The 17,161-nt window shown below is 40.4% G+C and overlaps 1 protein-coding gene across 5 annotated transcripts in view; it reads right to left on the reverse strand.

Moving 5' to 3' along the window:
* Positions 1 to 17,161, reverse strand: part of Mdn1 (midasin AAA ATPase 1) — a 143,603-nt gene that overhangs the window by 116,914 nt on the left and 9,528 nt on the right. For all 5 annotated transcript variants that reach the window (XM_013510773.1, XM_013510772.1, XM_013510771.1 and 2 more), the window contains exons 3-9: positions 12,613 to 12,837; positions 12,194 to 12,301; positions 11,932 to 12,124; positions 7,082 to 7,321; positions 6,715 to 6,846; positions 2,979 to 3,082; positions 2,151 to 2,265 (exon numbers count right to left, since the gene is read on the reverse strand). In XM_013510773.1, the coding sequence (XP_013366227.1) occupies positions 2,151 to 2,265; positions 2,979 to 3,082; positions 6,715 to 6,846; positions 7,082 to 7,321; positions 11,932 to 12,124; positions 12,194 to 12,301; positions 12,613 to 12,837 (1,117 nt within the window). The remainder of the gene's footprint in view (positions 1 to 2,150; positions 2,266 to 2,978; positions 3,083 to 6,714; positions 6,847 to 7,081; positions 7,322 to 11,931; positions 12,125 to 12,193; positions 12,302 to 12,612; positions 12,838 to 17,161) is intronic.

A 17,161-nucleotide genomic window follows, 5' to 3' on the forward strand; every position in this document is an offset into this window, starting at 1 on the left:
AAGTCACTAAATCACCCTAGCTGGGCTCAAATTTGCAGTCTTCCTGCCTCAGCTTCCCACAGCATAAAAAAAAAGTTTTATGTACTCATGAAGCAGTCATTTTTTGTACCATAACCAAGAACATACTTTTCTGTATTAGCAGCAATGTCAAAAATTAAACACAACACTTAGAAAAACTAATCTGATATGAAATGGTTCTATTACCAATTCAGTATATTTTAGAAATTCTTCCCTTTAATAAGCATTTATTAGGTATTTGTATCAGACACTGTTCCAAGGACAGGGAAATAAATGAGGAATGGAGTTCACCCTCAAGAAATCTCAGTTGGACTGAGAAGCAAACATGCAAAAAAAAACCAAACTTGAAACACAAATAACAATGCAGTCAGCACTGTTTGAAAGACCCAAGAAAGTTTCAGAGTGGGAGATGAGGGTGTCAGGGGTCACTAGGGCTGTGAGCAGACACTGCCTGCACAGAAAGCACAGCACTTAAGACACTGTAGACCCTTAGGCACATTCTCAATGTATAGGGGAAACTAGCTAGAAAAGTCCAAGGGTGAGTTGAAATACACTCAGTTCATTTGTTAAAGGACAGTCTGATGTTTTGTTTTATTTGAGACAGGGTCTCACTCTGCAATTCAGGCTGGCATCCAACTCTCAGTGATCCTCCTGCCTCAGCCTCCTTAGGAATTGAGATTGGAGGCATGTGGCACCATGGTCAGTTCAGTTTAGCATTTTTTTTTTTTTTTTTTGGTACCAGGAATCAAACTCAGGACTTTAAGCTTGCCAGGCAGGTGCTTGTGCCTCTGAGTTATATCCCTGGCCCCAGTTTAGTATTTTACAAAAAACTCAAAACACATCTTTTTAAGGATAAGACATCTGTATTGGCAACAGAAATATATTTCCTCATGTTCCCTACGAATCTCCTAATCCCATGCATAAGTTTTAGCCACAGGGCATTTATTTAAGGGAATACTTTTAGGATTTTTATTACTAAGTTTGGAAACTCAAAACTCAGTCAACTATGTATGTCATCAGGTAAGGGAGTAAATGCGCCTGTTGACTTCATGTGAGCAGAGTGACTCACAACAGGAGTGGAAAGATGAATGATGGCCTTACTTCAAGAACAATACACTGAGTAAAGAAAGAGCAGCTGTCAGATATTCTGTCATCTCAATCCTCAATAAATCACCCCTATATAGCTGGGCATAGTGGCACACGCCTGTAATCCCAGCACTCGGGAGGCTGAGGCAGGAGGACTGCTGTGAGTTCAAGGATAGCCTGGCCTACAGAATGAGTTCAAAGTCTGCCTGAATTGCATATTATTAAATAAATAAATAAATAAATAGTATTGAAAAATTATTGTTCATTTTGCTGGATATAATAATCTTATACTGGTTATATGTAAAAATGACCTTATATATTCAGAGATGTCTGCTGAAGAATTTAGGGGTGAAGTGGATTTTCTTCCAAATACATTAGCACAGAAAACACAAAGCAAATAAAGTAAAATGTTAGCACATATATTATTAAACTTAAACTAACGAGTGCTTTGGTGGTTTATTATGCAAGATGAACATCCTGTATCTAAAATTCTTGGAACCAGAAGTGTTTCAGATTTTAGATTTTTTTTTTAAATTCTGAAATACCAGCCAGGTGTATCCCAGCATTTGGGAGGCTGAGACAAGAGGAGTGCCTGGAATCTGAGGCCAGCCTGGGCCACAGAGTGAATTCAAGGCCAGCCTGGACTACTATCTCAAAAAACTAAAAAATTCTGAAATATCTATATGTATATATAAGATGTTTTGGGGAGGCAATTCAAGTGTAAAGATGAAATTTATTTATGTTTTAAACAAATCTAAAGATAATTTTATATGGAAGTCACTCGTATCACAAATACAACTAAAGGTAATTTTATACAACACCTTTAGTGTACCTGTATTTTGGCTATAGCACACTACATGCAGTCAGGTGTGGCATTTTCCACTTGTGGTATCATACTGGTGCTCAAAAAGTTTCAGATTTTGAAGCATTCTGGATTTTGAATTTTGAGATCAAGGATGCTCAATCTGTACTATTTCTCTTTTGGGGGGAACTTCTCAGAATAAAAGTTAAAAAAGAAAGCACTAACACCTTCTAATACCACATACCTCACTCAGTTCTCTCTTATCCAGATTATTCAGGTGAATTTTGGTCCAATATTTGTCTAGCAAAGTAGCATGACTACTGAGTGGCCAATACCAATTTCCTCCACAGCTTAAAAGTCTGTATTTCAAAACAAAAGCCAAAAAACAGAATCATATAAAATTGTCAGTTTTAGTCCTGAACTACAGTAGACCACCCTTATCCATGGACATACATTTAAAGATTTAGAGCTGATGGCTGAAATCACAGTACACTTTTTTTTCTACACACCTATCTTTGATAAAGTTTAATTCATGAATTTGACAAAGCAAGAAATTAACCACATTAACTAATAGTAAAATAGAACAACTATACAGTATTTAAAAAAAAACATTCAGGACAGGAATAGTGACACAGGCCTGTAATCCCAGCACTTGAGATTCTGAGAGAAGAAGATGGAAAGTTTAAGGACAGGCTGGGCCTGCAAGTCATTTCATTTAAGCTTTATACAGACATGATTTAAAGTCGGAATGACCAGCCCATCATACTCAGGCAGGTAAGGTACACACAGGTACTAAATATTAAGATCTAGAATCAGGGCTATCTGACAACAGTCTCACCTTTCATTATTTCTGAAAATATGAAAACAAGACAAAATGTTTTGAAGTGGCTACTTGTGTTTAAGAGAAAAAACTCCTATAAATCATCTTTATTAAAAATGAGAAAGGTGAATCTGTCATCAGTTCCAACTAACTTCTCTAAAATTGGCCCCAGAGAACTCTATTCTAGGAATTCTGGACTTGGCATGCAGACTAATGCAGATGAGTTGAAACAGAAAGGTTACTAGCACATACCTTCTGGTTGCAAAAAGCTGAAATCCAGGTGCCACTTTCAGACAATCACTGCGGCCAGGAATCAAGAGCTCTCCATTCTCCAAGAGAGGGATGAGCACAGAAACCTAAATCACAAAACCCCAATGATGAAGCCATTAAGACATTAGAAATAAAAAAATTAAAAAATTCTACCCGCAAACAATGGACATATCCTCAGAGGAAACTTCACTTGCCACACAGCAAACTTTGGGGGGAGTCAAAGGCAGGTGAGAATGCCCAGGTCACCTACTCTCCAGTATAGAACTTTATACATTTGACACTCACTGAACAGAACCAAGCAAAATGCCAGGATAGGTGAGTGTGGTGGTGCACGCCTGTAATCCCAGCAATCAGAAGGCCAAGAAAGGAGCAACCTCATGAGTTTGAGGCCAGCCTGGGCTACATAAGCGAGTTCAAGGATAGCCTGTAGTACACAGCAAGACCCTGCCTCAAAAAAAAAAAAAAGGCCAGGACAGAGCCCTGAAAGCCTAGTTGTGGTGGAAAATAACAAATACGGAAAGTACCACACAGCATGGTAGGCATGATCTAGGGGTATAAATGGAGTGACATAAAAGCAGAGCACTGACAATGCTCCAAAGGTTATCATATTTGCTGAGTCAAAAAGTATAACCAGGAACCAGGTGTACTGGCCTATAATCCCAGCACACTGGAATGGTGAGACAGGAAGATCTCAACTTTGAGCCCAGCCTGAGGAATTTAACAACTTAGAAAGACCATGTCTCAGAATTTTTTTTAAAAAGAATTTGGGAATTTGGGAATTTGGGAATTTGGCTCAGAACAAAAGGCCTTGGATTTAACTGCTAGTATGGTATAGACTTAAAAAAAACAAGAACAGGATTTAGCCAGATCTAATGGAAAGAAATGGCATATATATATATATATTCCAATCAAAAGTAACAAGATATAGGCCAGAGAGATAGTTCAGTGGCACAGCGCCTGCCGGGCAAGCCCAAGGTCTTAAGTTCAATTCCTGATTACCTCCCACCCAAAAAAAGTAATAAGGTAGGGATGGTGGCACAGGGCCGTAATTCCAGAGACTTGGAAGGTTGTAGCAGGAAGACTGCAGGTTGAAGGACAGCTGGGGTAACTTAGCATGATCCTGTTTCAAAATTCAAGCAAGAGAGGTTGGATAGCTCAGTGGTAGAGAGCTAGCATAGCATGTATAACGCGCTGGGATTTCAATCCCCAGTACTATTTAAAAAAATGAAATGCATAAAAATTCATATGCTTGAGAGTGTGGAATAAGAAGATTCTACTATGATTGGAAACGAATGTTCATTAGAAAGAGTAAGTCAGGTTTACAGACAGTTTAAAGGTCTCCTGTGTTGGGTTAAGGACACTGAGGTTTTTCATGAGAAAAAAGTTATTGAGATTCTAGGCAGAGGAAAAAAATTTTTAACTTTAGAAAATCAACTATACAACAATAAGGAAGATAAACTAAAGGACCTAGACTGGAAAAAAGGAGGCCAGGAAGGACACTATTTAGGTAATAAAGGCATAACAGATAATTAGCTAAGTAAAATAAGAAACTCAGTGCTGAGGTAGTGGGATAGGAAAGAGGAGACAAAGATTTAAGAAGAGGGGCAGAGATGACAATAAAGGACAAACTAAGTAGATAAGGAAAAAAAATGCCATCGAAGATCTGGCTTGGTGACTGGAGGGTGGAAAATGCTATTCTAAGAGCAGACAAGTATCCATTTGGGCATCTTAAACATGCACTGGTTATGGAACACCCAAGCAGAGATTTCACAGTGGGGACAGGGGTCTCGCTATATTGCCCAGTCTGGCCTCAAAATCATGTATAACCTCCTGAGTAGCTCGGATAATATGGGCACCAACCCATCAGGCCCAAGTAGAGATTTTTTTAAGCAGGTGAATTAGACATATGAACCTAGGAGTTACAGGTTCATAGGGGAAGTTTGTTACAAAAAGTGAGAAGAGCAGAGGTCAAGAAAGAGGGTTCTGAAATATCAGACAGGTAGTTCAGGCTAGCCTTCAACTCACTATGTAGCCCACAGTGGCCTCAAACTCACAGTGATCCTTCTGCCTCAGCCTCCCAAGGTCTGTGATTTGAGGTGTGAGCCACCATACCTGGCTAATTTTTCTAAGTATAATTATTTGACACAAGGCTAAGAGCTAAAAAGGCAGCCCAGGAGGCAGGGATATTCTAAAAGTTGAAACTAAAGAACACCACCTTAAATGAGATATGTAAAAGGTAAATTAATATGGTAAGGCATCAATACTCTGGTTTCCCTTCAGACCACATGAATCTTTCACCTTAAAACAGTAATGCATCAAGGCCATGGATGTAGCTAAGTGGTAGAGTACTTGCCTAGCAAGCATGAGCCCTAGGTTCAATATGTAGCACTATTTTAAAGTGGAAGGAACTCAAAAAGAAACAATATAGCCTAATTAAACTAATTTCTTCAGGCAACAAATGTATTTTGGTTTTTGTTGCTTAACACACTCCAAAATGCAATCTTGTCAATTTGTCTCAGGGTACACTGAGTAGTCAGCTGTTATTATAAGGCCTTCAAGTCTTCAGTAAGCCTGTAAACCTAAGAGCACAGCTAAAGTTAATAATTATTTACTTTTACAAAGCATGTGAGCCACTAAGAAAACAAACAGGTATCTCCATAATATGACAATGTCTACCAGTACTAAGAATATTCAGTATATTAACCTCTTTTTTTTTTTTGAGACAGGTCTCGCCATGTAGTTCTGACCAGCCTTGAACTCACTATGTAGCCCAGGCTGGTCTCCAATTTGCAGCGATCCTCCTGCCTCAGCTTCCCAAGTGCTGGGATTACAGGTATGTGTCATCATACCTGGCTCTATACTAATTTAGAACTATGTTTAAAAAACAAATCTATTAGTTTGAAGCTTATATTATCCCACATGCTGTAAGTACTTAACCCAAAGCGTTATAGATGGCAGGATATCAACACAATCATTATAAATCCTGTAGCTGAGATCAGAAAAATAAACCATAATTTTAAAACTCAAAAAAAGACAAAAATGCTTGGGACAGGGGAATGGGTCAACTATTAGCTGAGTTCTAGATATAATAATCAAGGAATCTACCCACTTTTTAAATAAACATCTGTAACTGAGCCACATACCCACTGGAAACAAATGTGTTACATCTGTACAAAATGGAACTCAAAAGTACGTAAGGGGCTGGGGATTTAGCTCAGTGGCAAAAGCGCCTGCCTGGCAAGCGCAAGGTCTTGAGTTCGGTTCCCGGTACCGGAGAAAAACCAAAAAAAAAAAAAGTACATAAATTTTCTGATGTTCACCAAGCACTGCAAAAGGGAAACTAAAAAATGGTCAATTTTGTCTTTAATCTGGATTGGGTCAGCTCAGAAATGTACTTAGCCATGCAACAGGGATAGATCTCTAAGTTCCATCTTGGCCTGGGTAGAATATCTTTTATATTCACTTCAGTTCTAATTTGAAGATCCATAAATAATTAAGGTTTTTCCAGATAATGTGATATCTGAAAAAATTGTTTGGGAAGTACAGCACTAAAAAAAGAAAACAAACAACTTTTATAGATTCTCTATCAAATGAGACCTTAGACAGGTAATGAATAACATTCCTACAAGTTATAATAAATCAAATACCATATCACTATTAACAAAATACTATTCAAGAAGGAAAGTCTAGAGGGCACTGCTTTAGCAAGATAACACACCACATCTAATGGGGCATAGTCAATATCCTCCAGAAGGATCCAGTGGCCTTTTGAAGCTGCCTGAGTCAGGGTGCCGGGCTGCCACACAAACTCTCCAGGTACATCTGTGCAGCGATACATCCCCAACAGCATCTGCAGAAAGAGAACAAGGTAATTAGTGAAACCACTCCCCTGAGGTGCCCAGGCTACGCCCTCCAATTCATTCTGTTAAACTTCAACAGGAAAAGTATGCACGTAAAATGTACACAACTTGCCCCAACAGTCATGGGCAGGAGCTGTAACTACTCTTATAAGCCCTTAGCAAAAACCATCTTTGCCAACATTTTCAAGCATGCCAACCCACCAATACTTGCCATTTCTTAATTACCTTACTGTCAGTCTGATCACCAAGCTGCACTTTAAGAAGCTGAGGAGGTTTCCTTCTACCTGTCATTGCAGCTAAATGTTCAACTAAGGAAGTTTTGCCACATCCTATTGGTCCTTCCAACAACACAGCATTCTGAGAAGCTACTGCCATGGCCAGGGTCTGAAGATTCTTGCAGACAGACTCAACCAGCACAAACGACCTAAGGGCCAGCTCCTGTTCACGTGAAGAACTATCACTAGCCTAAGAAGGCAAATGAGAAACAAAAAGTATGTCTGTAGGAGTCCTTCCCCTAAAGGATGTAAGTTTTGTAACAGTGGTACCAACCTTATATAAATCACAGACGATATATTAACAATACCAAAACTATTATAATAACCAGTATGCTATGCAAAGTCAGGATCAGACCATCTCTCCACCTGTTCTGGAGGAAGGGTGGTACATGGTTTTTTTGTTTGTTTGTTTGTTTTTCTCCGGTACCGACCTTGCTCTTGCCAGGCAGGTGCTGTGCCGCTGAGCTAAATCCCTAGGCCCTGGACGGGTGGTATATGGAAGCAGAATTTTTTTTAACAAATTTAAGGAAGTATCTTCTAAAGTTTAAGAAGCTAGAAGAGTTGACAGATTGGGACAGGGAGGACACAAACTTCATCTGTAACTGTTAAGATTTTTGTTTTCTTCTTCTCCCCATAATCTAGGACTTCACATCTAAAATTAAGAACATAAAAAAAAAGAAGGCTGGGCATGGTGGTACATGCTTGTAAGCCCAGCACTTGGAAGGCTGAGGCAGGAGGATTTCTGTGAGCTCAAGGCCAGCCTCAACTACATAGTGAGACCTGTCCCCCGTCCTCCCCCAAAAGCCAGGCTGAGATTGTGGCACATTCCTGCAATCTCAGCATTCTGGAAGACAAAAACAGAAGGACTGCCAAGTTCAAGCTCAGCCTGCACAACTTACCAAGACCCTGTTTCAAAATGAAAAATAAAAGAGCTAGAAATGTAGTACATAGGCCTTGAGTTCACCCCTAGCACCACAAAAAACAAATGAATCAATGAATGAATAAACAAAAAAATAAAAATTAAACATGCACAAATGCCACAGCAGGACAGGTAACTCAGCGGGAGTATGAGCTCAGCAGGCATGAGGCCCAGGGCTGGATCCCAGCACATAAAAATAGAAGATATACATTATGACACTGAGAATATGTTATAAAATTGTTAGGTTTTTTTTTCAATTATATTAAGTATTGGGAGTTGGGCAAGGTGGTTCAATCCAGCACTCTGGGAGGCTAAAGCAGGAGAATTGCAAATTTAAACATGGCTTGGAAAACTTGGCCACTCAGGGAGACCGTGTCTTAAAATTTTAAAAAAGGCTGGAGAGCTGGGTATATAACTCAGTGGCACAGTGCCTGCCTGGCAAGAAGGAGGTCCTATTGAGTTCAATTCCCGGAACCAAAAAAAAAAAGGCTGAAGATGTAGCTCAGTGTAAAGGCCGTGGGTTCAAACTGTACTACTTCAAAAAGAAAAAACACCAAGCTCATATTGGAGTTAACAGGTTTTTTCTTTCAGAGATAGATACTAAAATATTTGAATATGAAATGATATATAGTATATGACAGTTAATCTAGATTGTCAAATTGATCAACACGACAGACGTTGAAGAGATTACTAGCGAAGCACTTCTAGGTATGTCTGCATGGGTTGTGGGGGCATAAGCTTGAGAACTGTATCTAATTTTTCCTCTAGGGCCAATTTCTGTTCTCCGCTTCCTGGCCCCCATGAGCTGGGCAGCTCTCCTCCACCATGCCTCTCGCCAAGTTTCGGCCTTGGAGCCAGCCAATCATGGACTGAAACCCCTGAACTATAAGCCAAAATAATCCTTCTTCCCTTACGTCAGATATGTCGAGTTTTCTCTCCCAACAACAAGAAGCTAATACAAGGTGACACCTGCAGTTTACTTCAAAATAGTATGATGTGGGAAAATTGTACAGAAATATAAAGGACATCATTAACATGAGCTGATCATTACTGAAGCTGGGAGACAGACACAGATTCATTACATCATCCTTTCTATTTTGGAACATATATGACATTTTCCATAACAGAAATTAAAAATGATAATAGCACATTCAAGCTGGGCATGGTGGTGCACGCCTGTAATCTCAGCACTCAGGAGGCTGAGGCAGGAGGATCGTTGTGAGTTCAAGCCTGGGCTACAAAGTGAGCTCAAGACCAGCCTGAACTGCACTGCGAGACCCCCGTCTCAAAAAGACCAAAAAAAAAAAGAACACATTCAATGTGTTTAATGGGTATCATAAAGTTTCAGTTCTGCAAGATGAGAAAGTTCTACAGATTGGCAGCAGAACAATGTGAATATTCTCAAGTATAATCTTTTTTTTTTTTTTTTTTTTGGTTTTTCTCCGGTACCGGGAACCAAACTCACGACCTTGCGCTTGCCAGGCAGGCGCTTTGCCGCTGAGCTAAATCCCCGGCCCCTCAAGTATAATCTTAAAGATGTTAAGATGGTAAATGTTACACATATGCTACCACGATCTAAAAATTCTTAAAAACAGCTAGGCATGGTAGCATACACCTATAATCCTAGCACCTGGGACGCAGAAGTAATAGGATTGTTGTGAGTTCTGAGAAGAGCCTGGGCTACATGGTGAGCTCAAAGCCAGTTTGAACTACATGGCAAGACCCTGTCTCAAATTACCAAAAAAAAAAAAAAAATCTCAGAAAAACAGAAGCATTAGCCTACTCCTGTAATCCATTACTTAATGAGGTTGAGAAAGGGGGATCTCAAGTTTCAGGCCAGCCTGGATAATTTAGTAAGGATGGATGAATGGATGGATGGACAGACGGACGGTCGGACAACAGAGAGACAGAAAACAGAGACAGGAGTGGGATGTAGCTCAATGACAGAACATACCTAACTTAGTTCTGAGTATCACACATAAATTTAAATAACAAAGTACCTAATATATATGGGGGAAACATCTCTCAGAAAAGTGGAATGATTAGTAAATTTTTATTTTGACTTTTTGGTGCCGGAGTTTGAACCCAGGGCCTTGGCATGTGCTGTATCACTGAGCTACAACCCCTCCCCTGTTAATACTCTTAAGGGGTTATAACTTCTTAAACATGGCTTAGCCCCAAAGAGATGTAATGATGAAATGGTAACTCCAGGGGGGGAAGCTCTTAAACTTTCCTAAGGGTTATCTCCCCTAGCAATTTAGCAGGCAACCAGGGACATTCTACACCTCTGCTCCAGTGGCCCCACTGCCACTGAACACCAGGGCTTTCCAACCAGAACCTTTCTCTATGCCTCTGTTATGGTTTGTGTCTGGACGTCCCCCACAAAGCCTCAGGCAGTCATGGGGGTAGGTTCAAGAGTCTGTAAGTGATTCATGGTCCAATGCCGGGATTGTGGCTGTAAGTGCTATACCCACCCTGGGGCAGGTAGCCTGCACACAGCATAAGGGAGAGAAAGAGGCTTGTTCTTTCTGTTCCTCCCCTTTTTGCTCTTGTTGCTTTTGCTGTCTTCTGCCTCCATGAACTGTTGCCCCTCTGCCATGCCAACCTGCCTGGGAGCCAGCTGACTTATGGACTGAAATCTTCACAAACTGTGAGCTTTATAAACCTTTCCTTTCTTAACTTTAGGCATCAGGTATTTTGTGTCAGCAATGAGAGAAAAGTAACTAACACAGCCCCAGCAATCTATGTTAAAAAACTGATTATAGGATGAGGCAGCTGGGGAGAAGGGTGAAGAGTATGGAATGAGAGGGGTAGATTGTAGTGACTGAAAGGAAATCCAAAGGGCTTTGGAGGTGCTGCGTTTTGATGCCAGTTACACATTCAATTCACATATACTCACTATATACTTATGATGTATATTTTCACACATACACCGTGTTTAACATTTTTTCCCTTGTTTTAATGTCACTTAACATTTTTTCCCTTGCTTTAATGTCACTTACCAGAAACAAACTGATGGTTTACGTGGCCTATGACTTGTTTCAAGAAGAAACGGAGGTGCACCTGACCACCAACATGACAAGTGACTGAAGACAGCGAAGGAAAAACTGACTGGCTCCCAGCGCTTCCAGATAGATGATTTGTGATAAGTAAGTCTAAAGCTACGTTCTTGGAAAGGTCATTTCCTATGGTAGCAGGGGTCTTCACATACATACTGGCCTCCCAACAACGAACACAAAGAATTTCTGATAAAAAAGAACTTAAGGATTTTCTCTAGGTCTAGCCCTGTCCTGTCACAGAGCAGTCTAAGGGTCTCCAGGCAAGTCATCCTGCCTTTGCGTTGCAATAATATGGGATCAGAGCATGTGCTGCTCAACTTCATCCAGATGCTATAGCAACCAACCAAATAGAAGATATATGGAAAGCTTTTGCTCACTTTTTTTTCCTTTTCTTTTGTGGTGCTACAGATTGAGCCCAGGGCCTTGCACGTGTACTAGGCAAGTGCCCGGTACGCCTTAACTCCAGCCCTTTTCTTTTACTGAGATGAAGCCTCAGTGTTGCTCAGACCAGCCTCAAACTCCTGGCTTAAGAATCCCCTGCCTTGTCCTGCTAAGTAGCTAGAATAGGCATGTTTTGCTAAAGTTAAAACCATCACACAAGCACCATTACAGTTTATAATTTCCTATTAAACAGAGATGAAGGGAATACAAGGGAGGAGGGCCCAAGGGGAATTTCTCTTAATTTCTCCTTGAACATTTCCAAAATAGCAGCAATTTAACAAACTCAATTTGGCTCACAAAAAATTCAGTCAAACCAGGAAAAAAAGCACGGTTGGTATTTAAGAGGGGAAAGGGAGCATACCTCTGTTTATACCAACATACCTGCTCTCCAGGAGCTGGCAGCTGCCTGGGCAGCACCACCCCACAGACAGCTGTAACCCTGGAGGATAGGTCAGCTGAAACAAGGTGTCCTTGTAAGTACTGCAGCTCCTTCTCCTTGCGCCAAAGGGAAACTTCAGGATTGGCCAAAACCAAGGCCTTCTCCAAGTCCTGTAACTGGGCCTCTTCCAATAACCTGGGGGAGAAGAGTCTCATCAATTACTGAACAGAAAAGGCACAGCAAGAACGCCCGGAAGTGGCTTACCTCAAACGGAAATGAATCAATTCATCACTACTAAAAATCTTTTTCAGAAATGATAACTTGTGTTCTTCACTCATACAGGTGACCAAAGCAAGACAATTGGCTGTGTACCTGGAGAAAAGGAAGTATGTAAATTCACTTGATATGCAGTTGATTATTTAAAAAAAGGACACATTACTAGAACACACATTTACAAGTAGAAAAAAACCAAATCAGGCACGACGAATTCACTCAATGAAAAACGGTTAGAGCTACACTAAAATCACCTCATTTTTTTAAGTGACACAGGATTAAAGAAAGGCAGTAAGAATTCAAAAGCCACAACAATTAAAAACAAATTTATAATTTTTTCTTTTCTTCCTTCACATACCCTTTGTACTGCCCCCAAACTAAAAGCATAGAAATGTCCAACAACTACGCACCAGCGGACCAAGGTATCATGGCTTCTGAGGAGAGGGACACACACACTCCAGTCCCACAGCTCCCGGAACGCAGACTGCTCTTGCTGCAGAAACTTGTAGGCAGCTTCCATTAGGTCTCGAAGCTTCATCCGCCTGCGCCCATAGCGAACTGGATTCGCATCTGAACTCTCTAGAAAGAGTCTCTGAAAGACTGGGTAAGTGTCTCTGAAATACCTCAGGGCAAACCTTCAGAAAAAAAGAGATTATTCGCATTGGTTGAAATATCCAACTTTTCATCTATACTTAGACAGGACTGCAAAACGTAACAGAACTCCTAAGGCTCTACAACATAGGAAGAAAAATGCTAAGATCACCTATCCTAAGATTGTAACCCATTCAAGTTCAAGAATCCGCCTGCAAGGGGAGCTCAAGGCCAGCCAGGACTGTAGAGTGAGATCATATCTAAAAAACACAAAGTTCAGGAAACAGGAGAATAGCATGATACCTGCCTCAGGATGTAAATAAAAACAACTGTTTACCCACAAAAGCAGAAGGATTCATCACAGAGTTTGCTGTTGAAAGTGTACTCATTTCCAACAAACACTTACTGAATTCTCACTATGAGCCACTCAAAACCAAGAAGAGGGCCGGGGATATAGCTCAGTGGCACAGTGCCTGCCTGGCAAGCAGAAGGTCCAGAGTTCAATTCCCAGCACCAAAAAAAAAAAAAAAAAAGATATGCCTCCAATATCACAGTACCTAAATATGTGAATTAAACTTCTGACAATTCACAGGAGAAACACACAGCAATACAGAAGTAATAGCAGACTTCAATAATCCATTTTCAATAATACAACAACCAGACAAAAAATGAGTAAGAAAATAAAGGGCCTAAACAATACCACAGACCAATCAGACCTAAAGACTCATAGAATACTCCAATCCACAATAGTCCAATATACATTCTTCTCAATGCCACAAGAAACATTACAGAGGGGCTGGGGATTTAGCTCAGGGGCAAAGCGCCTGCCTGGCAAGCGCAAGGTCGTCAGTTTGGTTCCCGGTACAGGAAAAAACCAAAAAAAACCAAAACAAAACAAAACAAAAGAAACATTACGGAGAATATTCTACACAGTAGTACTTAAGTCTTAATGAGGTTTAAAAGACTGAATTATAAATTGTCTAACACAATAGAATAAAGGTAGAAATCAATAAAAGGAAAACTGAAAAACTCACTAATTAATGGATATTAAACATACACAGAGCTGGGCGTGGTGGTGCACGCCTGTAATCCCAGCACTTGGGAGGCTGTGGCAGGAGGATCGTTGTGATTCAAGACCAGCATAGGCTACAAAGTGAGCTCAAGGCCAGCCTGAACTGTATAGAGAGACTCCGTCTCAAAAAGACAAAAAAAAAAAAGCACAGGCAACTAACAGGTCAAAGAATACCTTGAAATAAATGAAAACAAAACTACAATACCAAAACTTACAGATACAAAAAAAAGCGGTACAAAAAAGGAAGTTTATACCTATAAACAGTCACTATAAAAGGAGAGGCCTTAAGTTAGTAATCTTTCTTTACATCTCAAGGAACTAGCAAAAAACCAAACTAAACATAAAGTTAATAGAAAGGAGGAAATAATGATTAAAGCAGAGATTACTCAGAGAACAGGAAAAAAAGTCAACGAAAGTAAGAGTTTGTTTTTTATTTGTTTTATTGTTGCTTTGAGATAGGGTCCCCGATGTAGTCCAAGCTTGCCTTGAACTTGTGATCCTCCTATGTGGGATTACAGAAGTGTGTCATCATGTGCATCAAGAGCTGTTTCTTGGCTGGGGACTTAGCTCAGCGGCAAAAGCGCCTGCCTGGCAAGCGCAAGGTCGTGAGTTCGGTTCCCGGTACCGGAGAAAGAGCTGTTTCTTTAAAAGATCAACAAAATTGTAAACCCTAGATTAAGAAACAAAGAAGACTCAAAGAACTAACCTCAGAACTAACCTCAGTCACCATGAGCATGGTGACTCATGCCTGTAATTCCAGTACTCTGGGAAGCAAGGCAAAAGAGGATGCAAGATCCCACCAAGCCCACTGATTTGAGACCTTGTCTCAAAAAAATAAGAAAAGAGCTGGGATGTAACTCAGTGCAAAAGCAGAGGAGGAGGGTAAAGTAGAAGGGGAGGGGAAAAGAAGAAAAGCGGGGTGGTAAGGAGGAACAAGGGGAAAGGAGAAGAGGGCGGGGAGGAGTGGGGAAGAGGGAAAAAAGGAGGAAGAAGGGATACCAGTTGCTAATATCCCTAAGGAAGGGATACTGGTTGCTAGGGGAATTAATCCTGTGATTAAAGAGCTGCAGCTTTGGACCTAGTCCCAGATCTCTGGGAAGGGAAGAATGTCTGAAGGTTAAATTCATCACCAATTCATGACCAATGATTAAGTAAGTAAGTCTGCATAAAAACCCAAAAGGAAGCCCAGCACAACAGTGTACACCTGTAATCCCAGCACCCAGAAGGTTCACCATGAGTTTGAGGGCAGCCTCAGTTATGTAATTCAAGGTCAACCTGAACTACATACCAAGAGACTATCTTAAAAGAGAAGAGGAAAAGAAAGGGAAGCAGGGATCTGGGAGAGAGTGTTCGAGAGAGTTCTGAGATCTTCCAGGTTGGTAAATGTGTTAGGTGCTGGGAAGGTGGAGTTCTGAAGAGAGCATAGACGTCCTCTCCAGAGAACATAGAGAGCATAGAGCATGCCCATTCCTATGCATCTCCTCCATCTAACTTTTCAGGAGTTGTACCCTTTTCTAATAAATCTGTAATATGGTGAGTAAAATATTTTCCTAAATTCTACGAGCCATTCTAGCTAATAACAGACACCAAAGAGGCTGTTATGGGAACCTACAATTTTCAGTGTGTTGGTCAGAGGCTTGTCAGTGGTAACGCATATTTGAGACTCAGGTCTAGAGTAGACAGAAAGGGGTAGTATTGTGGGAATAAGCCCTTACCTTGGAGGTCTATACTAATTCCATAAATAGGGTCAGAATTGAACTAAACTGCAGGATACTCAGCTGGTATGACAGAATTAGTGGGTGTGGGGAAAAAAACCCACAACTGAAGCCAGAAGTAAAAAGCTGTAGTCTAATACTCTCATGCTTTAGGCTTGTAATAAATGTTATGTGTTTTTCTTCCTTGTTTAAAAAAGAAATGTTGCGAGTTACAGAAAGAGGCACCACTTTTAGTTTCATGGGATTCTTGTTTTACCACTCCACAGAACTTCCATTTACTAGAGATGATTCTCAACAGGGACTGGTCAAGTTGCTATAAACAAAACTCAGAAAAAGGTACTCAAGGGAGAACATTAAGGCTAAAAAAAATTTAAAAATCAACCTACAGCCAGGCATAGTGGCCATACCTGTAATCCCAGCACTTATGAGGCTGAGGCAGGAGGCCAGCCTGGGCTACAAAGTGAGTTCAAGGCCAGGCTGAACTGCATAACAAAACCCTGTCTCAAAAGGACAAAATAAATAATTAATTAATCAATCAATCCATCAATCAACATACAAAATATTATAGTAACAATATGAAATGGTCTACAAAGTTATAGCTGAAGAAAATTAGAAATAGACATTTCATCAAAGTGAAGATTGGAAACAAACTGGATTTGGTTTTTGTTCCAGTGATAAAGATCAAACCCAGGGCCTCTTGTATGCTAGGTAAGCACTCTACCATTGTTCTATACCCCTAACCAAGGATGACTTTTTCCATCAAAGATAACAAGAAGTTCAAGGCTCGAGATGAAAAAATAGTAATGAGTAGCCGGAAGAAAATTTAAAAAAAGAAAAAAAAAGAGGCCTGATACAGCTACAGGGGCTTCATGGAAGGCACTGGGCCTCAAAGAGATGTGAACCTAGAAACGAAGGCTTCAGACACAGTGTGTAATTGCTAAATCTTGGAAATAGCCCAAACACCCATCAACTGATGAATGTATAAAGAAGATGTGATTTTTTTCCTACAGTGAAATACTACTCTGCCATAAAAGGTATACTTCAGGCATTTCTAGCTAAATGGATGCACCTAGAGATCACAATCTTAAAGTGAAATAACTCGAACATACATGTTTAAATACCATACTGTTCTCTGGTATAAGAAACCAAAAGTATAAATAAATAAGGACCAGTATCTATACTAGATATTGAGAAATGGAAAGAAAATGTTCAAATGAGAAGGGGAACAGGGGAACGGGGAGGGGGAAAAGGAAAAGGACAAGAAAAAAAAAACAGAACTGCTGTGGCATCATGGTGCATCCCTGTAATCCCAGGACTTGGAAGGCTGAGACAGTAGTATTGCCATAACTTCTAGGCCAGCTTGGGCTACATGGTGAATTCAAGGCCAGCCTAAACTACATAATGAAAATCTGTCTCAAAAAAAAAAAAAAAAAGCTGGGTGTAGTAACACACACCTGTAATCCTACCACTCAGAAAGCTAAGGCAGTGTAGTGGATTGATAACTGGTGGTCAACTTATAACCCCCAGCTGAACTGAGTAAGTGTGGTGCTAGGTGTGGGAGGCCCACCTGAGGACTGTTGC

The sequence above is a fragment of the Chinchilla lanigera genome, unplaced genomic scaffold, assembly GCF_000276665.1.
Source record: "Chinchilla lanigera isolate Chin_1 unplaced genomic scaffold, ChiLan1.0 scaffold00010, whole genome shotgun sequence".
Classification (NCBI taxonomy): domain Eukaryota; kingdom Metazoa; phylum Chordata; class Mammalia; order Rodentia; family Chinchillidae; genus Chinchilla; species Chinchilla lanigera.